The 25813-nt window shown below is 54.3% G+C and overlaps 2 protein-coding genes across 6 annotated transcripts in view; one reads left to right on the forward strand and one right to left on the reverse strand.

The window, feature by feature from the left end:
• The window catches only part of PPP1R7 (protein phosphatase 1 regulatory subunit 7), a 57035-nt gene extending 44688 nt beyond the window's left edge, over nt 1-12347 (reverse strand). For 4 of the 5 annotated variants that reach the window (XM_058299748.2, XM_004484352.5, XM_058299747.2 and 1 more), the window contains exons 1-5: nt 11303-11428; nt 7768-7896; nt 3971-4026; nt 3227-3292; nt 2432-2562 (exon numbers count right to left, since the gene is read on the reverse strand). In XM_058299748.2, coding sequence (XP_058155731.1) covers nt 2432-2562; nt 3227-3292; nt 3971-4026; nt 7768-7896; nt 11303-11354 — 434 coding nt within the window. In that variant the 5' untranslated portion in view covers nt 11355-11428. Of the gene's footprint in view, nt 1-2431; nt 2563-3226; nt 3293-3970; nt 4027-7767; nt 7897-11302 lie in introns of all 5 variants that reach the window. The other variant, XM_004484351.5, reaches the window with a different exon arrangement.
• Nucleotides 12348-12834: 487 nt separating this feature from the next.
• The window catches only part of PASK (PAS domain containing serine/threonine kinase), a 38132-nt gene continuing 25153 nt past the window's right edge, over nt 12835-25813 (forward strand). The window contains 4 exon segments of the mRNA XM_058299742.2: nt 12835-13047; nt 21693-21920; nt 24784-25001; nt 25547-25717. Of these exon segments, the coding sequence (XP_058155725.1) occupies nt 21740-21920; nt 24784-25001; nt 25547-25717 (570 nt within the window). The 5' untranslated portion in view covers nt 12835-13047; nt 21693-21739.

The raw sequence follows: 25813 nt of genomic DNA on the forward strand, positions 1-25813 counted from the left end.
GTTTGTGCACTAATTTATGGGCTGTTGCCAATGGTTTGGCTGGATGGTAAGGGACTTGGAAGAAACATGATTGGCAAACTGGTGGCAAAGAGGTCTGGGAAAGAGGTATGTGGATAGACCTTTCTGCATGGGCAAAAACATGAAAATATTTGTGTGCCATGTGAATGCTCACCAGAGGAACATTCTAATAATCAACTGGGTAAGATGACCTGCTCTGTGGCTAGCACTCAGCCTCTCCCCAGCCACTCCTGTCATTGCCCAGTGGGCTCATAAACAAAGTGGCCGTGGCGGTGGGGATGGAGGTTGTGCATGGGCTCAGCAACATGGACTTCCACTCACCAAGACTGACCAGCCTACAGCCACTGCTGAGTGCCCAATCTGCCAGGAGGAGAGACCCACACTCAGCCCCTGATATGGCCCCATTCCCCAAGGTCATCAGTCTGCTACCTGGTGGCAGGTTGATGACATTGGACCACTTCCATCATGGAAGGGCAGCATTTTGTTCCTACTGGCATAGAAATTTATTTGGGATAGGGGTTTACATTCCCTGAGTGCAATGCTTCCGCCAAACTACCATCTGTGGGCTTACAGAATGCCTTATCTGCTGTCATGCTATTCCATGCAGCCTTGCTTTAGATCAAGGGTTCTTAACAAGGGGCCCATGAGCTTGAAATGAAATTCAAAAACACATTATTCTTGCGGGGATGTGTTGGTGTGGGTGTGAGGTATTTATTAAATAATACACAGCACAGTGTGGAATTAGTAAGGCGTCCGTGGTTTTCAACTGATTGGCAAAGGGGTCTGTGGAACAAAAGAGGTTAAGCACCCCTGCTTTAGATCATGGAACCCACTTCACAGCAAATGATGCACATGAATGGGCACGTGCTCATGGAATTCACTGGTCTTTCCATGTTCCCCATCATGAAGCAGCTGGATTGATAGAATGGTGGAATGGTTTTTTGAAGACTCATTATGGCACCAACTAGATGGCATTACCATGAAGAGCTGGGCAATGTTCTCCAGGAGGTTGTGTATGCTCTAAATCAGCACCCACTCTATGGTGCTGTTTCTCCCACAGCCAGGATTCACGGGTCCAGGAATCAGGGGGTGTGGGAGTGACACCACTCACCATTACCCCTAGTGATTCACTAGGAAAATTTTTGCTTCTTGTCACTGAAACATTAAGCTCTTTTGGTCTACAGGTCTTAGTCTTAAAAGGAGGAGTGCTGCCACCAGGGAACACAACAATGATACCACTGAACTAGAAGCTAAGACTGCCACATGGCCACTTTGGGCTCCTTGTGCCTCTGGAATCAACAGGCAAAGAAGGGAATTACTGTACTGGCTGGGGTGACTGATCCTGACTATCAAGGGGAAGTAGGACTGTACCTACACAATGGAGGTAAAGAAGAGCTTGCCTGGAATATAGGAGACCCCTAGGGCATCTCTTAATACTACATGCCCCATGATTAAATTCAATGGAAAACCGCAACTACCCAAACAAGGCAGGACTACCAATGGCCCAGAATCTTCAGGAATGAAGGTTTGGGTCACCCCACCAGGTAGAGAGAACCCAAACCAACAGAGGTGCTTGATGAGAGTAAAGGGAACGTGGAATGGGGAGTGGAACAAGACTGTTAAAACATGAGCTTCGATGATGTGGCCAGTTACAGGAATGAGGGCTGCGATGGTCACTGCTCCCTTGTGCTGCCATGAGTATGGCTGCATGGACACAGAAAGCCAGGATCTTTGCCTTCTTCCTCATCTTATCCTCGTGTAACACACACTGCACTAACTTTAGGTCATGGTATTTAAGTTATAGGATATCCAGCTTAAGAGTGAATATTTCCTAAGGACTTGCATCCTTTTCTGGATGGTTTTAGTTAGAGGTTAAGTACGGTTTTAGGAGATGTGTAGGGGTACCAAGCTGACAAGGAATGGACTATGATGGTTAAGTTCATGTGTCAGCTTGGCTGGGTTATAGTATTTACCTGTTTGGTTAAGCAAGCACTGGCTTGGTTGTTAACTGTGAGGGTATTTTGTGGATTTCGATCATTAGGCGGTTGAGTGCATCTGAGGCTGGTTACAACTACGATCAACAAAGGAGACTGCCTTCAGCAATGAGACATCCCATCCAATCAGCTGAAGGCCTTACAGGGAGAACTGAGTTCAGCAGTCAGAAGGAAGAGTTTCCACCTCTAGTCCAACCAGTCAGCTTCTCCTGGGGCATTCACAGAACCTTCACTAGAGTTCTCAACCTGTGCTCTGCCCTGTGGAATTCAGACTTTCCCACTCCCATGACTGTGTGAGCCAATTCCCGTAATAAATATGTTAATATTTACACTCACATGCATACACATATCTCCTTTCTAACTAATACATTCACCTCCCCCCACCTGTCCCTGAGTTCCCTCTGGGTTTCATGACTCACTCCAACTCTGTCAGTGCCTCCAGATTCTCCATCTTCTTGATCTGGTTGTCGTAAAGATCCAGCTCCCGAAGGCTCTGTAACCCCTCCAGGTTCTCAATGCATTTGATTAGATTTTGACGGAGGCACAGAGTCTGGGGATGGGAAAAGGACAATTGATGTAAAGCAAACAGGAAGCCACAAGGAAATGTCAGCTTTGGTTATAGAGGACACAGGACCTGCCTGCCCGGTGAAATGATGCATTTCCATCTTCCCAGTTTTACTTAGAAAGGTACTGAGCTCAAGAGGCAGGTGGGCACAGGGCACGGAAGCAATTATGATGGGCAGGCCCCAAGGGAGCGCCAAGGGGGCCCCACACTGAGCAGACCCCCTTGGTAAGGACGCATCAGGCGGGGTTTGCTCTTCCTGACAAAAGGGAAGAACACTTAGTGGGCTCAATTTTGAAAACTATGAGAAGCGAGCTAAGGTCTGTAAAATTTGGAGAGTGCTGAATTTAAGGCAGGCTCACAACGAAGCACATCAAGCAGCGAGCCCCCTGCTCACTCATCACCTGAGCTCAGTAGGACCCTGTCCCATGAGGCCACTTAGTCTACTTGTCTGTGTAAGAAAACCACCAATGGCTCAGGGTAAACAATGGCGCAGTGTAGAAACGCTAGATGCAGGCTGGCATGTGGAAGAGGAAAACGGCCACAGCTCCCAGAGGCGACTTCTCAGTCTTCCATCTACCCACGTCCTTCAAGTGCGAGGACACCCTGAGTGTTAGAGTTATCTCATATGACAAGATACAGTTCATCTCACCTTCACTTTCTTCAGCACCTCAAATCCTTCAATTTTTCCTATTCGGTAATGATTTAGGTCAACATCCTGAAACAAAGAACAGATCTAACTGAGCTTTGTGGAAGTGCCCAAACCCGCATTCTCCAAGGAGATGTGCGAGGTGGGTGGAGGCGAGGGGCAGAGACAGTGAGTCAGCGACAGACAGATGGCAGTGACACAAAGATGACTGCAAGATGGTCTTTGGTTTACTATGGTTTTTATCAGTTTATGTAAAACTGACCCTCTCTTTAACTCCCTGCCGGCCCCAAACAGGGCCTGCAGCAGCAGAAGTCTCAGCACCAAGCAGCAGAGTGAGCACATCCGTTGGAGTCCAGCTGCAGGCTCAGGGAAGGGTCCCCCGGGGCCAAACGTGTAACCAGATCTGCCCTACATGGCAGTCTTCCACACACTGGAAACTGTTCACATACACTGCTCTTCAGAAGGTGGGAAACTGAGCACACCCCCACCCCGCGCAATGTGGTCATTTGATTCAAACAATTTGTGAGTCAAAGATAAAAATGTGCTTCATTTGTCATAAAATGCTCAAGGGTTAAACAGAAATGGGATTTCCATTGCTGTTATTATAAAAACACATGGACCTGGGACTCAGGGGAGGCTTAAAGGACTTCTAGGGAAATCACTCACTCATCCGGCAACTTCCTAAAAGATAACGTGATGCCAGATGGCCCACCGCACCCCCGAGGCTGGTTGAGCAGGCGGCATTACCTCTGCGTCGCCATCCAGGTTAATGGTCTCCATATCCACAGGTAGCTCGTGTTCTTCTGGAAAGAAAAGAAAAGTTCAATTGGAACCTACCTGTCGGTAATGAGCTGTTGCTCAGGCTGAGGTCAGCAGGACAGCAGGAGACGTGCTGACAGCTAGTGCAAGCGTACAGGAGAGACCAGCAGGACATAGACCACGCAGTGGGTAAGACCCGGCTGCAGTGATGACGTTTCCAGCGTTGAGTTCCCTGAGCTCAGACTACTGGTAAAGGTCTCCTGACCTCCCTTTGCTCCTCTGAACTCCCCAGAAAGGGAACTGCAGCTCAAAGCTGTTGGTGGGAAGGAGGGGACGAGAGACCATTGAGCCACAGGTGCCTAGTCAGCCGCCCGGGAAGGAGCTGCGGCCGGGCACTGCCTTCTTGGAATTCAGAGCTGCCTAACCGGCAGCAGCCTGCCCTCCCCCGTATTTCCCCCCCTTTTTGTTTACCACAATAAATCAGGCCATTTGAATAGGGATCATGCTGGGTGCATCAGATGTTCTAGGATATGCCTTTTATTGCTTTGGAAAGTGGCCCAGTAATTGCAAACACTTCTCTTTGCAAAGAGCAAAGAAAAATGGAGCACAGCCCAAGGATAGCATCAAAGAGCCTCGCTGAATAATTTAGAGACACTTCTCAGCTGGGAAGAGCTGAGCCGATGCTAGCAGAAGAGCTCAGAGGCCCCCGAGTTGCTGTGCTGGGCTTGCCGGGGCAGGGCTCAGGGACCACTCTGGCTGCCAAGGGCCAGCAGACCCCTCTTCTCACCTGAACCTGGTGAAACAAGTTCCCACACATCACGAACACACTTTTCAAGTGACTTGGCTCCTTGATGCCATCAAATGCCTGGCCACTGCTTCCATTTCCTCAGTTGTCTTGTAATTTTTCTCCTTGGTGTGTTATAATTAGGCTCCAAATAAGGTCCTTTACTGTGACTGAATTTGTCTTAAACCCTTTTTCTCTTGTACCTTTTGGTGGAATGAATTGGGCCATGTGTCTAATAAGGCTCACCCCAGCCTGGATTCGGGGCTGGACGCCTGCAGCTCCAGCGCGCTCCTCTGTGCCTGTGCACCGCTGCTGGCCTGGCTCCTACTGCCGAGCTTCTTCCCTAGAGTAGAACTGCATCTGCTTCTGAAGTGGAGCCTGCCCACAGTCCCCAAGGGGCGGACGGACCACCTGTGTGTCAGCCAGTCTGGCTTCTGTGCCTCTCAACTGACGGACTTCCGTCTGGTGGGAGTGGCAGCCTTGGAAGAGAACCTGGCGTGGTGCAGCAGCACAAAGTACGGTCCTACACTGGCTGGTTAGTCGCTGTCTTTGTTTTAGGCCTTGATGGCTCTTCCATAACATTATATAGACAGTGACTCATTGGAAAAGATAAGTTTATTATAGTTTATACATAACTTATAGAAATTAAATAAAGAGAATTCACACAACCAAGGGATATACTCAGTCCCCTCCAAGACAGAATAAATTAAATGTGACGTGTTTAGGAACTCCAGGAGGCCTTTGGAAGCAGCACTACAATTCAGGCAGGGTGCCCAGGTAGCTCATGGTGCAAACAGGACCCTTCCTGGAAGAAGGCAGGCACTCTGAGCTGTCAGAGGGGAAGCAGCGCGAAGCTGGGGCTGCCTGGGCTCAGCAGGCTGTGTGGTGACCCCAGGTTGCTCTCTGTGACCTATTACATCACAGGGCTGGCTCCATGGCACTCTTGAAATGTGAGCTTAGCATCTGAGACAAAGTTAACAATCTCGAATAATTTTCTCAATGTATTCCAAATTGATATTTTTAAAAATTAAGTTAGGCAAAATAAGTAAAAGATAACAGTTGATATGTTTGACTTCGTTATTTGAATTTAAGACTTAAATAAATACAGGGAAGAGGAGTTAGTCGTGGTTTATCTAAGGAGTTAAAAACATCTATTCAGGGAAGCAGACTTGGCCCAGTGGTTAGGGAGTCTGCCTACCACATGGGAGGTCTGTGGTTCAAACACCAGGCCTCCTGACTCATGTGGAGCTGGTCCATGCGCAGTGCTGATGCACACAAGGAGTGCCCTGCCACACAGGGGTGTCCCCCACGTAGGGGCGCCCCACGCGCAAGGAGTGTGCCCCGTAAGGAGAGCCGCCCAGTGTGAAAGAAAGTGCAGCCTGCCCAGGAATGGTGCCGCACACACGGAGAGCTGACGCAGCAAGATGACGCAACAAAAAGAAACTCAGATTCCCCGTGCCGCTGATAAGGCTAGAGCGGTCACAGAAGAACACACAGCGAATGGACACAGACAGCAGACAACCTGGGGGGCGGGAGGGGAAGGGGAGAGAAATAAATAAAATCTTTTAAAAAAACAAAAAACATCTATTCGCTACGACTTATAGCTAGCTTGTGGCCTGGAGAAAAGGACACGGGACTTAGACAACCCAGGTGAGTTCCCAGGCCTACTTTGCAGCCTGTGCCCTTGGGCATGCGGCTACCTGCGCTGCACCTGCAACCCGAGCCGCTAAAGAGGAGGGAATGAGGGGGCAGGCCGGTATTCAGCCACATCTCAAACCCTCCGTAAATGCCAGGCATTAAGATGACTGTGATGCTTGGACAGCACCAATCTGCAGACCTTTCTTTGCTGGAGTTCCTCAGCAGTGAAAGTTTCCATCATCACCCCTGTACCTTATCCCACCCACATCACTTCCAGAATGTCGACTCTGACATCCCAAAGCAAATGTGACTGGTGCTTCTGTGGTAAGCTCCCTTTAGCCTTAAAATTAGGTTGCCATAGTTACCAATCATCTTCACTGGTACAGAGAGCACGATGTTATTTTAAAAATTTGTTTTATTTTATATCATAAGAGCACTGCATGGCTGTTAATTAGTACCTTAAGAAAACACCCACCGTATATAAATCTATGAGATGCAAAATGCAAAAGTTCCCCTCAAACCTGCTGTTCAGAGAGACTCTTAACCGTGTGAGGCATTTTCTCTATGAAGTAGGTAAAATTACACATTCCCGTAACATGCATACTGTCTGGAAGCTTGCTTTTTTCCCCTAATAATATGTCTTGGACATCTTTCTATGTCTGTGCATATGGGTTTTGTTCTTCTCCATGTAAACTGATTTTCTAAGCAATCAAGTAAAAAAAAAAAAGCTTAGGTAATGGCTGTGAAGATCAGGAAGCCACCATTACATGGTGAGAATTTACTTTTCTTACCTCTAAATTTATTTCGTTGTTGTTATTCACTAAAATAACAAAAACCTATTGGGATATTTCTGCATAAAATTATTTTCCTAATCTCTAGACAATTTAGAAGTCAACCCTCAGGTCTATAAAAACAGGAATCAGGACTCAGAAGTGAATTCTCTCAGATATTAAATAGCTATTCTGAAATTAATTCACAGGACTATAGCAGAAAATGAAACCATAGTTTCAGTTGCATTGTTTATTTCAAGTCTCGATTTCTGAACATATATTTAATAAAACAATTTTTTTAGTTCCCTCCCAGGGAATGAGAAAACACATGCTCACAGTTGCCAGCAAGTGCCCCCATCGAGCCTGCAGGCTGGGGGAGCACACTGGAGGGCAGAGAGGCTGCTCCCTCACCCCCAGCCTGGAGTGCCCCACGCTGGCACCTGGAGACCTGAGTGTTAGCCTGTGGAGCCCACGCGCCCAGCAGCCTTCCCAAGACAGTGCGGGTGCTGACATAACATGGCCTCCAAGAGACAGGCCACACCCCCGCCCCGTGCTCCCTGCAGTGCGTCCGGGGTCCTCGGCGCTGCCTGTACCTTCAGGGTCGTCCTTGTCCCGCTCCTCTCCATCCTTCAGGCTCTGCTGGCTGAGGTCAGCCACTATACCACTGCTGTGCTTCTTTCCTTCCTCATCGCCCGACTCTTCAGATTCGACCCGCCTGTCGACTGAACACACACACCCATAAGCATCCATGTCCACTGACGGGACGACTGGAGGGGCTTACGACAAACACCCAACTGTAAGCCAAAAAGGCTTCACTCAGAATGTTTGCTGAATTCAGCTCAACAAACCTCGGAGCGCTCTAACACGTCCCAGGTCTGTCTGAGGCATGGTGTGGGGAGAGCCAGCAGGGTGGGGGCGGGGGGAGCAGGGAGGCCACCCGGATCCAAAGATGAGTAATGTCCTACTCCTGCCCTCAAGGAACCTGTGAAGAATTATTAAGAGTTCTGAAACCCCTTTGCTCACATTGTGAGAAAATGTACTGATGGCACATTAGTGTGATGAAGGCCTCTTCTGTCCTCTTGCTGTAGGTCTGCAAGTCCACTATCAAGAAGACCACTTGGGAACCTCCCGCCACATGCTTTCCTTGATGCTCCACTATCCATTTGGCCAGCCAGTCAAAAAACCAGGCCAGTTCACAGGCCCATGTGCTGAAAGAAATTATGACTAACTCACATCAGACTGTGGGCAGGAAAGAAGAATAACAAAAAAGGAGAACAGTCAATAGTACTAAAAGCCTGTGTAAAGGTTACTAACATTAAACGTCTCCACCTACAATGATGTGGACACGAAACTTTTAAAAGCTGGCAAATTAAGACTTGAAAATCAGTGAGTAAATGGATGACTAAATGTGGCAGGTTGGTTAAAATTCTCTGGCAAGATTATTAGTTTTTCTTTTTGATAACGTTTTCCCCACAACCTCATTTGGAAGTCTGTCTGGAAGGCCAGAGGCAGCTGGAATAGCCTCAGCCCTAGAAACCCCTGGGAGCCACTGGCCACACTGAAGGCATCTGTGCTGACCATCTACAGCCCACCTGCCAGGGGTGTGCTCCTGGAGGGGACGGCAGGTTATCCACCTCTCTGTCTCCTACTATGCCCCGCAAAGGCATCTAGGAAATGGCTGCCGAGCAAGTCCTCATAACAGCCAACTCCAAATCTCCAAATCCGCTCCTCCTTCTCTACTCTGTGACTAGCTCGGCTCAGCCAGCTGCTCCTTATCTGTGGCCTGGCTTCCTGCACTGCCTCCTAACTGGTCTTTTATGGCTTGGTCCTGCCCTATCTAGTCTATTCTCTGTTGCCGGAGAATGTGCTCTGATTTTAAAATACAATCTGATCTTTGATCAAAAACATATTTCTGGACTGGCAATGGCTCTTTCCTGAGTTTGTATGTTGGCCCTTGCCAAATGACAAAACTTTGGCAAGTTATTTCCTTTCCCAAGCCTCAGGCTCCTCATCTGTAAAAATGAACTCTAACCTCAGAGAGTTGCTGTCAGGATAAAATTAGAAAAGGCACAAAAGACACTTAGAACATGCATGACATGCAGTAGACATTTAGTGAATTGGCTGTTACCCACACAGGGCTCTGCCAGGTGCCAGAGTTTTGACGTGGGCAGCTCCTCTAGTCAAGGAACTTACATAAGAGACAATTTCCATCCAGTTTAGTGAGCGAGGACTAGGGTGCTGGGGGCAAGGACTACGAGGGGGCCTATCTTGAACTGAGGTGAGAGACTTAAAGGAAAGCTTCCCAAAGGAAAAGGTCTGAGGTGGGAGCTGAAGGACAAGCCAAGGTGGCCAGGTAAAGCACAGTTCAGCACAGAACTGAGGGAGCTTGTTCTACTGGATGAGACAGTCTGGTGCAGCTGAGCCCAGGGCCTGTACAGGGGAGTGCTGAGAGGATAAGAAGGGCTTAGGTAATGAAGGGCTGCTAGAGTGAAATCTGCTCCACTACCCTGACCAGACAGGGTCTGAAGCATGAGAAAGCCGATCAGTACATAAGAAAGGGACTTTGGGGCACTGTGGAAGATGGGCTGGCAAGCGGGGAAATTGAAATCTAGCCTAGAGAAGGTGAAGGCTTGAAATGAGGGGCTGGCCATGGGGATGGAAGAAGTATCAGAAATTTGGAGGTACTATGAAGGGAGAGGAGTCAGAGCTAGTTGAGTCATTGGATATGGGTAGGAATGGCAGAGAGAGAACAGGCTGTTTCTTTTTTTTTTTTTCTTCTTAGATTCTACTTTATTTGGTAAAACTCAGAAACTAACAACCAATTCACATCCCCCCACCTCCTTCTCTCTGAAGAAGGCAGTTCTCCAGAGACCAAAGGGCCATGGCTTGGGGATCATCCACTATCTCCAGATTTTATACTCCAACAGCCCACGCAGGCTGTTTCTTTTATCTGGGCAAGAAAGGAAACTGTACTGCCATTTACCAAGACATGAAAATGGTTGCAGGGGGAGCAGGAGCAGGCTGGGGAGGTGGGTAGGAAGGGGAGTAGGAGGAACCATTTCCTTGTTTAAAGATTCCATGGTATCAAAGTCCACCACTCTTAGATGGCCCCCTGAAGCCCCCCACAGGGGTATTCACAGCCTCCCAGGCCACTGTCCATCCTCATCACCTATGACTGTCACTCTGGTCAATCTCTCCTCCAAACAGTCCCCTTTCCCTCGTGTGGTTTCCTTGCTTTGAAATAATCCCTTTCCCACTGTATCATCAACCTGGTTGACTTGTAGTTCTCCTTCAGTTCCAAGCTGACCTTGGCTGTGTTCCCTTCACCACCCCCGGACAGGTCAGCCTTGGCTCCCCCTCTCCACCCCCCAGCTCTCCTTCCCTCCTCCCTAGCACTATCACAGCGGGCATGACTGCCCCACTGACCCTTGAGAACCAAAAGCACACAAGCATTCAAAGATATGGCTGTGTGTGTGTGCTTTCTTCACTTTTAGCAAAATCAAAGGGAAGGCGGAAAGTTGAAGTTAGTCTTCAGAACTACGGAAGCCTTGAAAACAGACACCGGCTTTCTATAACTCAATCGCCCGGCTCGTCTGCTCCTTGTCATGCCTTCTCCCTAATGCATTCCCTTTTAAGAAAGGACCGTCTTCCATTCCTGCCACGTTAACGAATAAGCAAACTCTGGCAGGTCACAGAGCGCCCTGAGCTTCAGTTTCCTCAAGAGCAAATGGTGGACCGCTGCTCGCCAGTCAATTTCAGAGATTCAGTGCCAGCCTCCAACCCCACAGTGATCGCGACAGGGCTCCCGGGACCACCGCGTTCCCGAGAACCCCCCACCCACCGCCCTAGGCTCTCGCCGCCGCTCTCGCCTAGGGTTTGGGTCCAGAGCCTTCAGAGCCTCTCGCGCCTCCCCGGCCGCCGCCGCCCCGCGGGACAGGGCTCTGCCGGCGCCCAAGCCCGCCGCGTTCCGCCAAGCCCCGGCTGGTGGCTGTCAGGAGGCCCCCAGCAGGGCCCGGGCCGTGGCGGGAGGCGGGACGCCGAGTTTCTCTCAGGCATTGGGCAGGGCCGACCTTTTGCTACCCCCGCCCGCTGGAGCCTTTCGGCTGCCGCCCCGCAGGGGCCGCTCACCCTCCATCATCTCCTGCGACTGTTGCTGCCCCGCGCCGCGTTCCGCCGCCATGTCGGCTGCTCGTCCCCTTTCCGGAATCTGTCGCCTCAGGCCTCTCAGCCAATCAGAGCTACCAGCTCCGAGGCTACGCAGCCAATGGGGTCGCAGCGCAGAGGATCGCACACGACGCGCCTGCGCCGACGCAGCGCCTCCTGGGAGTTGTAGTCCACCCGCGAGGCCGGGTCCATCCGTGGTCCGCCGGCCGCACCACCCCAGGGACAGGTAATCCCAGGAAGTGGACTCGGAAGGAGTGGGTTAGAAAGCTGGCAAGGAGAAGACCGGGAGTCATGCCAGTCTGCAGGAGACTCGGGGAAATGCCCTGGGCTCGTGATTCCGCGTCTTTCACACCACGACTATGGGGGCGAAAAGGGCCACGGCGGCGCCTTCTCCGGGGATGGCGAAGTACCTCCCAGTCGGCGGCATCTCCGACCCTCAGTTAACGCATCTGCGAAGCGCTCCCCGTGGGAAGAGCGCAACTTCCTTCCGGAGTTAACACGCGGATTTAAATAGCACCTCCTGTGAACGCGCTGCGCTGGCCAGCAGGTAGGTAGGTGGGCAGGAGGGCAGCAGGTGGGCGGTAGGCGGGCAGCTGGGAAGGAGGGCAGCAGGTGGATGGGTGAACAGGTGGGTAGGTGGGCGGTAGGTGGGCAGGTGGGCAGGAGGGCAGCAGGTGGGCGGTAGGTGGGCAGCCGGTGGGTAGGTGGGGAGCAGGTGCGCGCGCCGGCCGGGCTCCGCGAGCAGGGATGGAGGCTGACACTTGGCAGGTGGTTCCTGACCCACCTCGCGGGTCAAAGCTTCTGTCCGCCGCTTGGAGACGACGGTTTCGGGGTTCGAGAGGGCGTGAGCGGCAGACGGTCCGCCATGCTCCCCGTCCCACGAGGGAGCCGTCCCGCGCCTCGGGTCCTTCGGACGAGGCCTCCAAGAGCCGAGCTCCGAGTCGCTCTTCCTTCTCAGTCAGGGGCGCAGAGGAGACGGCGTCCGCGACCCCGGCTGTCGGGAGGGGCTGCGTCTCTTTTGGCTCCTTTGGGCTGCCGTAGAGGGACTCCCGTGCGTCCCTAGCAACCGTTAGCGCGGGCTTCTCAGCTTGGACCCTCGGAGTCCCGCCCACTGGCACCAGTGGTTGGCGCACGGAGCCTGTCAGTCGGCGCACGTCGGTCTGCGATTGGCCGGGGCGACTGGAAGCCAGGGTCCGCTCCCGCCCCGCGGAGTGCCGCGGACTTTGCCGCCGCGACCCTCGCTGCCCCCGGGTGAGCTGCCTGCGCTCGGGAGAGCGGGCCTGCTCCGCGGTCTCTCGGGGGCCGGCAGGCCTGGGCCGGGGGCCAGGGCGCCCGAGGGTCCGCTCTCGACCTGCGCCGCCGCCGCGCGCCCCCCGCCCGCCTCCCGGCGAGCGCCCCCCAACGCCCGCGGCCCGCGCGCCGCCGCCCTGGGCCCCTGGTGCCCCGTCGGGCGCGGGGGTCGCGCGGTGGCCGTTTGCCCGCGCCGCGCCTCGGGCGGGGGAGGAGCTCGACGCGCAGCCCCGTCGGCTGTGGCCGCCCGGCGCGCTCTGCTCGCCTCGCCTGGGTTTGGCGCGTCCGGTTCAGCCCTTGTTGCCTGTCCCGCGGCCGGAAGGTGAGCTGCGGACTTGGGGACTCGCCTTGATCCCGGCTGCACCCCAGCACCCAGGACAGCGCTGGGCTCACGGGCGTTTGTCTGCCCCTGCGTGCGGGTGAGTGGCTGAGCGCAGTGCGCATGCCCGCGGCTTCCCACCGTCGCTCCTGCGGTGGCCCCACATGCCTGGGCTTTCTCCCTAGTCTTTTTTTTTTTTTAATTAGAGAAGTTGTAGATTAACAGAAGAAGTATGCATAAAATGTGGTTTCCAAACACCCCACTATTAATAACACTTTGCATTAGTGTGGCAACCATTGTTAAAATTGATGAAACAATATTATTTTAATTGTGCTATTAACCGTGATCAATAGTTTCTGTTAGGATTCACAGTGTTGTACAGTCCTATGGGGTTGTTTTGTTTTTCTCCCTTAATTTTTATTTTTTTTTAAAGATTTATTATTTTTTTAAATTTCTCTCCCCTTACCCCCCACCCCCAAGTTGTCTGCTCTGTGTGTCCATTCGCTGCATGTTCTTCTGTGACCGCTTCTATCCTTATCGGCGGTACCAGGAAGCTGTTGTTCTTTTTGTTGCGTCATCTTGTTGTGTCAGCTCTGTGTGTGGCGCCATTCTTGGGTAGGCTGCACTTCCTTTCGGGCTGGGCGGCTCTCCTTATGGGGCGCACTCCATGCGTGTGGGGCTCCCCTACGCGGGCACGTCTCTGTGTGGCACAGCACTCTTGCGCACATCAGCACTGTGCATGAGCCAGCTCCACATGGGTCAAGGAGGCTGGGGTTTGAACCGCGGACCTCCCGTGTGGTAGGCCCTATCCATTGGGCCAAGTCCACTTCCCTTAATTTTTATTCTAGTAACAGATATTTAACCCCCCTTTTTTGGAGACCTCGTATGTGGGAAGCCGATGCTCAACCAATAAGCCACATCAGCACCCATATTCCACCCTTTTAACCACATTCAAATGTATAATTCAGTGCTGTTAGTTACCATCACAATGTACCATGACTTTTCCATCACCCTAGAAATGCTCAACAATTTAAGCGTTAACTCCCCATTTCCTACCCTACCCCAGCCCCCAGCCCCTGGTAACCTGAATTCTAGTTTCTGACTCTGAATTTTTTTTTTTCTATTTTATTTCATATCAGCAAAATCATACAACATTTGTCTTTTGTATCTGGGTTATTTCACTCAACTTGATGCCTTTAGGATTCATCCAGGTTGTGTCTCGTATTTTCTCTTTTTAAGTTTTTCTTTTCCCGGAGAATGGAGTTGCCGACCTGGAATCCTGGGATGTGTTCTGGATGCCTCTCTTTCCCTAGCTTTCCAGTTGCATCAATCAGGAAATGCAGCAGTTCTGTACCCATCTTTCCCACTGGTTTCCTTCTTGCTCTCTCTGCCTTGCCTTAGGTTAGGACCTCCTCCTGTGCTGGATTGTTGTGGGCGTCTCCTTGTACCCAGTCTCCCCGCATTGCCCTTGGAGGGCTCTTTGTGAAATGCGCCTTGGGGCAGGGCACTCCTAAATGTAAAGCTCTCTGCAGGTAGCTTCAGGGAAAATCCCGACTGCTGGGGCGACTGCTGGGGCGACTGCTGGGGCGACTGCTGGGGCGACTGCTGGGGCGTGTCCACCCCCTCCCTGTGCCCTGACTCTTCCTCAGGACACTGGGCGGTCATCTCCGTACCAGCGCCCCCACCTGGAAGGCCTGCCAGTGAGCGCCTCCCCCAGGGAGCCTTTGCTGACCTCTCGGGTCCGGGAGGCGTCCCTGCTGCTGGCGAGCCCATCGTGGCAGCCATCCTTCGCTGTGTTCATTAGGAGGCTCTGAGCCAAGAAACAAGCACAGACTCAGGATGGCCATGAGAGGGAGGCACATTCGGGCCCCAGCACCTTGGAAGTCCAGCGGGAAGGTGGGTCTTACTTAGGGTTCCTGATCCTGTGCTCAGAATTTCCCATTTGCCATTCTCCGCTCTGCGACTCCCCTGTTGGCCTCATCCCACAGCTGGCTCTGCTTTGTTTGTTGTCCAGCCTGGAGGGAGCCCCTGGAACCGTGTGCTTCCTACCTGAGGTTCTAGGGGGAGAGAGAGTTGCTTCCAGAAGTTCACCCAGAAGAGCCAGGAGGACTTTCCCAGAAGCTCCCGGCAAACCTGACCTTCCTTGTTTGGTCTGCCTTGAGGTCAATTGTTCCTTCTGGAATCAGCACTAGCAATAGGCATAGGTTTACCCTAAGGCACCTTGTGGAGCTGATACAAAAACGGGTTCTGAAAAAGAGGCCCAAGATTGGCAGGCATTTCTGGTTAGCATTGGAGTTTAAATTGACCCTGTGAAAAATTCAGTGGCCCCTAAGATGGTATGAAGCCAGACTCAGCTCTGAGAGGCCTGCTGTGGCTGGGATGGGGTGACATGGGGAGGCTGTCCACAGAGGCGCCCCACGGCAGTGTTACAGCTTTCTTCCTTCAACTCCATTGCCACATTGTCCCCTTCAGTGATATAATTCAGCACCCAAGTTTTAATTGATTAACTTTGACAGTATTTATCAACATCCTCCCTGAAGGAGTAAAAAGATCCACACCCTTACCCTCCCTTCAGCTTCCCTCCTCTCCCCTTTCTTGTTATGTTATTATCTTTACAAAGTAAAACTTGTGAAGATTTACAGTGTATACTGAAGGGTTGTTATTTTTATACGCAGAAAACTTTGTAAGGTTTGGGGTGTGTTCTGAGAAGTTATATGATTGTTTTTAGAAAGTAAAGCTTTGTAAAGTTTACAATGTATTCTGAAGTTATGTGATTGTTTCTACACAGTAAAGGTTTGTAAGGCTTACCATGTACTCTGAAGCTGTAATGAAGTCTTCTGTGCTTTTTTCATAGATTGGTTCTAGAAGAAGAAAACTAAACATTTACAATCATGTCATTGTTGTTTATTGTAGAAATGCTTAGTGCAGTTAGATTTTTAGAGAAGGAAATATAAACCTGGGAGATTTAAATGTTGCTACCTGAAGCAAAGATACATTCTGATGATTTGTTATTTAATCTCTTTCTAGCTTCCTACCTATCTTTTGTTTCATACTCAGCTGTCACTTTCCAGGATCCATGCTAGATTGTTTCTAGTTTGGGACTAAATGTGCATGTTGTGTATTACACCTCATTTAATTTTTAGTGTGTGGGGAAATGGACTTGGCCCAGTGGTTAGGGCATCCGTCTACCACATGGGAGGTCCGCGGTTCAAACCCCGGGCCTCCTTGACCCCTGTGGAGCTGGCCCACGTGCAGTGCTGATGCGCGCAAGGAGTGCCGAGCCACACAGGGGTGTCCCCCGTGTAGGGGAGCCCCACGCACAAGGAGTGCGCCCCATAAGGAGAGCCGCCCAGTGCGAAAGAAAGTGCAGCCTGCCCAGGAATGGCGCCATACACACGGAGAGCTGACACAGCAATAAGATGATGCAACGAAAAGAAACACAGATTCCCACGCCGCTGACAACAACAGAAGCGGACAAAGAAGGACACACAGCAAATAGACACAGAGAATAGACAACTTGGAGGGGGAGGGAGAGAAATAAATAAATAAGTCTTAAAAAAAAATTTCTTTTAGTGTAAATAAATAAGTCTTAAAAAAAAAATTTCTTTTAGTGTGTGCTAATAGATTCCTGCAAAAGAATAACTGTGGTGTCTTTCATGTCCATTTCAATGAAGTGCACACACTTGAACCCACTACCCGCGTGGGGATTGAATGCTGGTGAGCCACAGCGCCCCTCCCCGCCACCCTTCCCAGGAAACCACCTGGGTGAAGCCTGTGCTTACCAGTCTCTGGTTGGAGACGGTTTCATCACATATGCAGGTATCACTGAGCAGTGTATTTGGATGGACTTTCGATTTTATAAAATGGGAATCCTACTGTTGATTTTTTGCAGCTTGATTTTTTTCACTCATTCTACTACTAAATCTTATCTGTGTTGTAGATAGTTTGTTTTCACTGCTTTAATTCAGGATGAGAATATACCAGAAATTTACATCTGTTTCCTTGCCAGTTCCCTTTTTGTCATTTTGAACATGCTGCTTTGAACATTCTTGCGTGGAAGTTTTTTGTTTGTCATTGTTTTTATTTTTAACTTTTTATTCCTTTTTTATTTTGCATTCATGTTTTGCTTCACACTTGCAAGAATTTCTTTAGGATGGAAATCCAGGAGTGGAAGATGCTGGGTCAGAGTAGGTGGATGTTTAAACTCAGTGGTTTTCTGAGGAGGTTATATCAGTTAACTGGAGTTCCTGTTGAGCCACAGCCTCATCAGCATTTGGTGTTGTTAGACTTCTTAAGTTTTTCTGAGAATAGGAATGAAGTGAAGCCTCTTCTCAGAGGTTTCTTGGCGAGTAGAGTTTCATCTGCTGTGAACTCTTCTTCCTCCCTCTTGCCCAGTTTCCTGTTGGCTTACATGTTGTTTATGGTTTTAAAATGTTATTTATTTACTTGAAAGCATTCTGGTTCTTCATCACCTGTTGCTTATGTACATGGCAGATGTCTTCTCAGACTGTGGCTTGTCATTTCATTTGCTGTATGGGATCCTTTGTGAAGAGATGTTCTTAATTTTAATGCAAATTTATTGGTCTTAGAGCTTTTGTGTCTTGTTTCAGAAACCTTTCCATAATCCAGGGGTTCTTAATCTTTTTTGTCCCATGGACCACTTTGCCAGTCAGGTGAAAACCATGAACCCCTTACTAAGTTTACACTATACTGTATATTAATGTTGTTGTTATTTTTTGAGGTTCCTGGGGCTGGGGATTGAACCCAGGACCTTGTATGTGGGAAGCTGGTGCTCAACCACTGAGCCACATCGGCTGCTCTGAGTTTTTTTTTTTTAAGATTTATTTTTATTTATTTCTCTCCCCTACCCCCCCCCCACCCCAGTTGTCTGTTCTCTGTGTCTATTTGCTGTGTCTTCTTCGTCCACTTCTGTTGTCAGCGGCACAGGAATCTGTGTTTCTTTTTGTTGCATCATCTTGTGGTATCAGCTCTCTGTGTGTGTGGGCGGCGCCATTCCTGGGCAGGCTGCACTTTCTTTCACGCTAGGCGGCTCTTCTTACAGGGTGCACTCCTTGCGTGGGGCTCCCCTACTCAGGGGACACCCCTGCGTGACAAGGCACTCCTTGTGCGCATCAGCACTGCGCGTGGGCCAGCTCCACACGGGTCAAGGAGGCCTTGGGTTTGAACCGCGGACCTCCCATGTGGTAGACGGATGCCCTAACTGCTGGGCCAAGTCCGCTTCCCAATTATCCTTTTTATATGTTGTTAATTTGACTTGCTGATATTTTGTTGAGGATTGCTGTGCCCATGTTCATGAGAGAGGTTGGTCTGTAGTTTTCTTTTCTAGTAATGTCTATCTGGTTTTGATATCAAGGTAATGCTGACCTCCCAAAATGGGTTGGCAATTTATCTCCTTTTATATATTCTGGAGGACTTTGTGTAATAACTCTGATGTTATTTCCTTCTTCAATATCTGATAGAATTCACCAGTGAAGTCATCCAAGTTAGGAGTTTTCTTTGAGGGAAAGTTTTAATTCCGAATTGAATGTTTTTCAATTTCAAGCATTTTATTATTTTTTATTTTTTTAAAGATTTATTTTATTTCTTTCCCCTCTGCCCCCCCACCCCAGTTGTCTGTTCTCTGTGTCCATTTTGCTGCGTGTTCTTCTTTGTCCACTTCTGTTGTTGTCAGTGGCACGGGAATCTGTGTCTCTTTTTGTTGCGTCATCTTGTTATGTCAGCTCTCCGTGTGTGCGGCGCCATTCCTGGGCAGGCAGCACTTTCTTTTGTGCTGGGCGGCTCTCCTTATGGGTGCACTCCTTGCGCGTGGGGCTCCCCTACGTGGGGGACACCCCTGCGTGGGGCGGCACTCCTTGCGCGCATCAGCACTGCGCGTGGGCCAGCTCCACACGGGTCAGGAGGCCCGGGGTTTGAACCGCGGACCTCCCATGTGGTAGATGGACGCCCTAACTGCTGGGCCAAGTCCGCTTCCCAATTTCAAACATTTTAAACTTTCATTTCCAAAAGACTTGTTTTTAAAATCTGGCTGGCCATTTTTGAAAAACTCTTTGTTTGCTCCCTTTTGTGATGCCATCTTTTATGTTTTAAATAAACGCGCAGGTATTTCATGTTCTCATGTCTGGTAATTATACTGTTTAGGGTTCTTGCATACCTAAGTCTATTGCCTGTGTTTTTTCTGTGTACTCTCACTCATGGCAGCCTTTCCCCTCATGTGTCTGGTGGGAAAGAGTGTATTTGGCTGCCCTGACAGCTGGCCTCGGGGAGGAGGGCGGGCGCTGCTGAAGTCAGGGTTCCTGGCTTAACTGAAGAATCTCAGGCTAGTGCAGGTGGTGCAGGGTAGCTGTCCTCTCCTTGGGGTGACGCGCTTTCACCGCTTGTTAAAGGGTCACAGTTCTCGTTTCAGCTCATTTGTTTGGGAATTTCTTCAGTTTTAGGTAGCTCAGAGCTGCCACAGAAAAGATATTCTAGCAAGATCTAGTTCTAAATGCGATAGTCACTCTTATCCGATCCACTGCGTTCCTGGTCCTACTTTTTTCCTAGGGCTTTTGTTTTTTGTATTAAATTAACTGAGAGCTAACATTTGTACACGGCAAGGCATAGGGATACACGTTCCCCCCAGGTGCTCAGCCAGTTGTTCTCGCTCCACTTGAAACAGAGGTTGCAGGTGAGTGCCTGCAGGGAGCCCTCCAAGGGTGGCGGGAGTGCCGCTCCGTGTTCTTGGGGAACGAGTCTGCAGGCCCCGCCCTGGGTCTCTGGGGGGCGGGGGGGGGGGGGAGGCTGGGCTGGCCTCTGGGCAGCTGGCAGACGCTCGGTCAATCCCCGTGGACTGGAAAGGGCTCTTACTGAACCCTGGACTCGCGGAGGGTTGTTGTCCGTCTGCCTCTGCCGCCTTGGTCTCATGCACGCAGCTCAGGCATGTCTCGATGCCAGCGTCCTTCTGTGTTGGTCTTCATGGCCCTGCAGTATCCCGCTGTCCAGTGCCCTCCCGCCCCCCAAGCTCAGGAGCTGGGAGCCGAGGTGGGGGGTTGTCAGGCCCTGACAGTCGAGGGGCCTGGGCGTGAGCGCAGTGGAGACCTCCATGCTACGTGCTGGCATCTGTAATTCATGAACCAAGCTCGGGAATGCAGACTTGGCCCAGTGGTTAGGGCGTCCACCCAGCACATGGGAGGTCCAGGGTTCAAACCCCGGGCCTCCTTGACCCGTGTGGAGCTGGCCCATGCGCAGTGCTGATGTGCGCAAGGAGTGCCCTGCCACGCGGGGGTGCCCCCCGCGTAGGGGAGCCCCACGCGCAAGGAGTGTGCCCGGTAAGGAGAGCCTCCCAGCGTGAAAGAAAGTGCAGCCTGCCCAGGAATGGCGCCACCCATGGAGAGCTGACGCAGCAAGAAGACGCAACAAAAAGACACAGATTCCTGGTGCCGCTGACAAGAATGCAAGCGGACACAGAAGAACACACAGCAAATGGTCACAAAATTACACCACGCGCAGTCCCTCGGGTCTCGGTAAGCGCGTCTTCATAATGACCTTGAAAGCCAGGGTAGGGCTGGAGGCCGGGGACCCGGTGCTCTGCGCTGGAATGCGGCGGGGGGAGAGGCCCGGGCGCCCACAGTGAGCTGCCTCCTGCCCGGCCAGCCTGCCCACCTTGCGAAGGGCCACGCCCGGGGGTCTGTGTGCTGGTGGGGGGCTGCCCGGGAAGAGGCCTGTGCAGGTCTCGGAAGTGGGTGCCAGGCGCTTTGGCGGAGAATTCTGGGTTTTGGGAGACCCAGAGGGAGGTGGAGGGGAGTGGCTGCGGGCTCGGGGGCCCCCGCCTTGGCTCCCTGGACTGGACCCCGCACGGGTGCACGGAGGGGGCGGCTGTGGCGCCTCCGGCTTGGGCCCCCAGTGGGTCCTGTCCCCAGGGACCGTGGCCTCCTGTCGGTCCTACAGTGACCGTGCCTGCCGTTCTTCCTTCCTGCGGAGACGGGGCTTCCCTCGGGGCAGCCCCTGCTGGATTCGGTCCTGAGGCCTGGGTGCAGGAAAGTGCAAGCCTGGGTGTTCTGTGCTCATGCTCGCTGCTGCCTGGGCGGGGCTGGACAGCCCCCTGCGGGGCTGGCTGCGTGGATCTGCACACATGGAAGGTTCATGGGCATGATGCACACACACGGACAAGCAAATGCACACGAGCACGCATGGACACACGTGCGCGTGCGCCAGGAAAAGCGGGTGAAGCTGGAGGGTGTGGGGCCGTCTCCCAGTTTCAGCCTGTGGTTCTGCACCGTGCTTGGGCCAGTGCTTCCATTGGGGGCTGGGGGGTGGGGGGCACTTTTCTGTATTTTTTTCTTATATCTGTTTGTGAATCTACAGTTATCTCAAAATAAAGAGCTAAAAACAAACGTCAAATGCCCGGGCAGGTGATTGATGCGGCGCCCCTGCAGTGCCGTGGTGGGTGGCAGGGTGGGGCCGCCCCATGCACTTCCACTGCGCCCACCCGGAGTCCGCTAGCAGCCCTCTATCCCGGCCCCTTCCCGCCCCATTCTCTGCTTTTTGCCCTCCTGTTTCCTTCTCTCTTTCCCACGCCCTCCTGTGTATGCCTGGAAGAGCTTCTCAGCACAGCTGCTCTGCCCGTGCTCGTGGCGAAGCCCCGGCCCAGGTGGGCAGCTGGGGGGAGCCAGGCTCGGGAGTGCGGCTGGGCACCTGCCTTTATGCTTGTGCACTGCAGGCTCCAAGGAGGTGCACTTTGTTTTCCAGTTGGCGGCTTTGAGGAGCACGGACTTGGGGACTGCCACCGCCTTCCGATGGAGGACACGCGTGTGATGGCCTTTGAGGACGACCGCAGATGTCTGTCGGGCAGTCTGCCCTGGCCGGTGCGGGCGGAGGGGACCCCCGTGCCGAGCAAGTGCCCGTCGCCGGCCTGCTGGCCCCTGGGCCGAAAGAACGGGCTGGCCAAGCTCTGCCGGAGCAGGGTGGCGCTCTCCGGTAAGGACCTCTGACTGCGCTGCGTCCCCTGTGGAGGCTCCACGCTAACGTCACCCCGCCTGTTTGTTGGCTTGCGGGGGGGGGGCACTTGTTTAGGGGCTGGGTGGCGGCGGGACGGCGCCTCCTGCTGCTTTGCTCCACTGGGACTCGCGGAGCGGACTTGATGGGGCTGGAGGGGTGCCGGCCGGCTGCTCCCTGAGGCAGCAGGTCCTCCTGACCTGAGCTGCAGGTGCGCCCTTTCTGCCCAGGTGGAGGCAGCCGAGCGAGCGCTGGCCTCACCCCGGCGGCGGGGAGGGCATGTGAGCAGCCAGTCCGGGCGGGGAGCTGCAGCCTCCCTGCACGCACTACTTCCCCGAGTCGGGGACCTAGGCCGCCCCGAGGAAGAGCGCGGGACCCTGCCTTTGGTAACGCAGGAAGCCTGGGTGCAGCGGGGAAGTGGGAGCACTGGAGGCCGCCCGGAGCCGGGGAGGGGAGTCAGGACCCCGCTCGGGGCGAGGCGCAGGTGTGGGGAGGGGAAGGTGCGGAGCCAGCACCCCTGGTGTGGATGTCCAGGGGGCGGCACGGGGTGCAGCTGGGGCAGGGGCGGGGTGCTGCCCTCGGGGCAGGGGTGGGGGTGCTGCTGAGAGGCCTCGTGCACGGCGCTGGCCCAGGCAGTTTCTCAGGGGGCGTTGGCCCCAGGTTGGTTCAGGGAGCTGGACCTGGCGGCTACGCGAGGAGCAGGGGCGGCGCCAGGGTGGGGCAGGAGGGAGCAGAAGGCGGCCGGGGTGAGGCTGCGCTAGCCAGGGAACCCCGAGCCCCAGAGGAGGAGGGCAGGAGATGGCGCAGGCTGGCCGCGGAGGGGGCAGTGCCAAGTGCCCGGGGTAGGGGGTCTCAGGGAAGCTGCCTCTGGGGTCTGGTTGACCCTCAGCACGGCACCCCCAGCAGACAACCGTAGGGGGATAACTCCAGCCAGACAGCCTCCTTGACCAGGCCCCAGGGCCAGGCAGGACCAGGGCCTGGGGTGGCCAGAGGGCACCAAGTCCAGTCGGGACCGGGGCTGTGGGGTGGCCGGAGGGCGCCGTGTTCCCAGTACAGGACTCAGCAGAGGGTGGGGGAAGAGGGAGGACGGGTGGGGAGGGAGAGGGAGAAGGGAGAAAGATGAAGTGAGGTGCTGTGTGGCTGCCAGAGAGGAAGCTTCCGGAAGGTGATCCTAGGCTGTGGTCAGGGACGGTGGTGGCCGAGTAGGCAGCAGTCCGGCCGCCCGCGTCCTCCTTGTCTGGGTGCCCACAGGTGGGTCAGCCCCTGCAGGGCATGGCCGGGAGGCCCTGGTAACTGCTCCCTCTCTGGCGGAGCCCAGGTTTGACGGGTCCTGGGATCTGTCCACGCTTGGGAGAAGAGGCTCCTGCAGCTCCCGAGCGGCGTGGGAGGCTGGGTGTGTGTGGCTGGTGGGGCCTGGGGCCGCCTGGGCTCAGGGTGGCCCTCCTCCTGCAGCCTGAGCCCGGAAGTGCCCGCCATGCCCTGGGGCGCTGTCCCGGTGCTGAAGAGGCCTCGCTCACTGCGAATGCTGCCTCCTGGTGGCCCTGGCGTTCCCGGGTATGCAGCGTTCCTGGGTATGCAGCGCCCTGTGCCGCCGTGTAACAAGCAGGGGTGTCACGGGCAGGGTGGAGGCTGCGGGTGCGCTGCTGTGCATTGCGGGGTCCAGGGAGGTGAGGCCTGGGCTTGGGCTGAGATGGAGGGAAAGAGGGAGCCCGTGAGGTCTAGGTGAGAGCGGACAGCGGCCGGGCCCGGGGACCTGGGGGACGGGCGTGGGGCAGGTGGTGAGGCCTGGGGTCCTGCTTAGGGCTCGGCTTTTCCTCTGCGCATGTGGGAAGCTGTGGCCACGTCACAGAGGCCTGCTCAGAGGTGCTTTAACAGGATCACTGGTAGCCTGGTGGGAACAGCCAGGGCAGACTGGGCGAGGGGCGTGGGCGGCGGCCTGGGGTGACCAGGGGTGCTGCTGGTCTGCACGGAGCCTGCAGGGGAGCGCCGAGAGGCTTGGCCAGGGACTGGCCATGCGATCCGAGGTGGGAGGGCTCAGGCTTCCTGGTCTGTGGCGTCGACACTCCGAGAGGGGGTGCTGGGGGGGCTGGCAGCCTGGTTTGGGGGCACTTTGTGTTGGAGATGCCCCTGTGCCAGCTGGCGGGAGACGCTAGGGCTGGGCTACAGTGCATGGCACTGGCTGCCCCGTTAGAGAGCAGGTGATTTAAAGCTGCTGGGAGGGAGCGGGTGAGAGAGCAGAGGATGGAGGGCTGAGCCGGGGGCTTCCCTGGTGACAGGTGCAAGGGGGAGAAGGCCAGGCCTACGGTCCAGCGGAGGCCGAGTCCCTCCGTGGGGGTTCAGGGGAGGCCGAGGTCCCTGGGGCCAATTCTGGTCATGAGTTAGTTGGGCCAAGAAGTGACCCTTGTGTGAAAGCCTCTAAGTGTCTGGAGACTTTCCAGGACAGGTCGCCTGGAGCGGTGGGGATGAGCTTGCCGATGGAACGAGATGGCAGAGAAGAGAGAGGGCAGGAGGTGGGGGCGAAGGGCTCTGGAGTCCTGAGGCTTTCAAGGCCACTTCCCGCGGAGCCCCAGGTCAGGAAGGAGGGTCACTGACGGGGGCCTGGGGCTGTGGAGGAGGGCCTCTGTGTCACTCAGGCCGCGGCGCCGCTCTGGGGTCCATCGTGCCCCTGAGTGTGCCCAGTCTCGGCGGCTGTGGCCTCAGATGGCGGCTCGCTGGTCCCGGGTCGGTGTGAGGCGCAGTGGGGGACGCCGTGAGCTGCAGACCCCGCCCCTTTCCCAGCAGGCGGGTGGTTCCACACTGGTGGCCTCTGAGTGGCTCCAGCGCCCGTGCCCCCCTCCTCCCCCAGGGGACCGGTGGAGCTCTTACTGCCTGTCGTCGCTGGCGGCCCCGGCCGTCTGCCCCGGCCGAGCGCCCTGCCCCTGGCCGCCCGACTGCCCCGACCCCGCCGGCTCCCCGGGCAGCGCCTCCTGCAGCTCCCTGCTCCACGGCCTGTCCTGCGGGCCGGCGGCGCCCGTGTGCAGCCCCCACAAGGCCGTCTTCACTGTGGACGCCGAGACCACAGAGGTGAGCGCGGGGGGCACGACCGCGGCCCCCACTGGGGATCGGGTGTGCTTGGGCTGCGGTTAGGAAACGTCAGGTTTCACCTCTACACTCGCACAAGGCGGGCGAGTTTGGAGGCCTAAAGATGACCCAAGTAAAACAAACCGGACCCTTTTGTTGAGAAGGCGACTCAAGGAAAGGGGTTAAGTAGCTTATCTACTCACAGTCGCCTAGGCGGGGAGTGAAGAAGGTAAGAATTGGCATTTTATCAGAATTTGGTGCTTTGGCACCATGCTCACGTAGAGAAACGTATCCAGCATCGCTGGATCCAGGGAGAGGTTTGGTGTAGGCTCGATTTGTTCTCCTTAGTCTTGGCTTGGCAGCTGTGGCTGTTCTTGCTGGGGACAGAGTCCAGTCTCAGGCGTGGGCGATGCTGGGCCAGGGCGGTCAGCTTCCCTGGAGTTCCGGGGTGCCGTCGGGGAGCCCAGGCGCCCGCCGCCTCCGGCCTTGCCCTCCTCCTGGGCTCTCCTCATGACGTGCGCTTCCCCGTCCTCTGCGCTGCTGCTCAGGTCCTCGTTGCCAACGACAGGGCGTGCGAGCTCCTGGGGTACAGCAGCCACGACCTGATTGGCCGGAGGCTCACCCAGTTCTTCGTCAAGTTCGGCTCGGACGTGGCGGAGGCCCTCGGCGAGGAGCACGTGGAGGCTGACAGGCAGGCGTCCGAGCTGTCCGGCGTGGTGGTGAGTGGGCTGCGGGGCTCTTGGCACCGGGGCGCTGGCTGGCGTCCCCTGGGCTGCAACTACTTCCCCTGACGCTGCGGCTGGCCCCCCGGGTGG

This window comes from Dasypus novemcinctus, chromosome 7 (genome assembly GCF_030445035.2).
Source record: "Dasypus novemcinctus isolate mDasNov1 chromosome 7, mDasNov1.1.hap2, whole genome shotgun sequence".
NCBI classification, from domain to species: domain Eukaryota; kingdom Metazoa; phylum Chordata; class Mammalia; order Cingulata; family Dasypodidae; genus Dasypus; species Dasypus novemcinctus.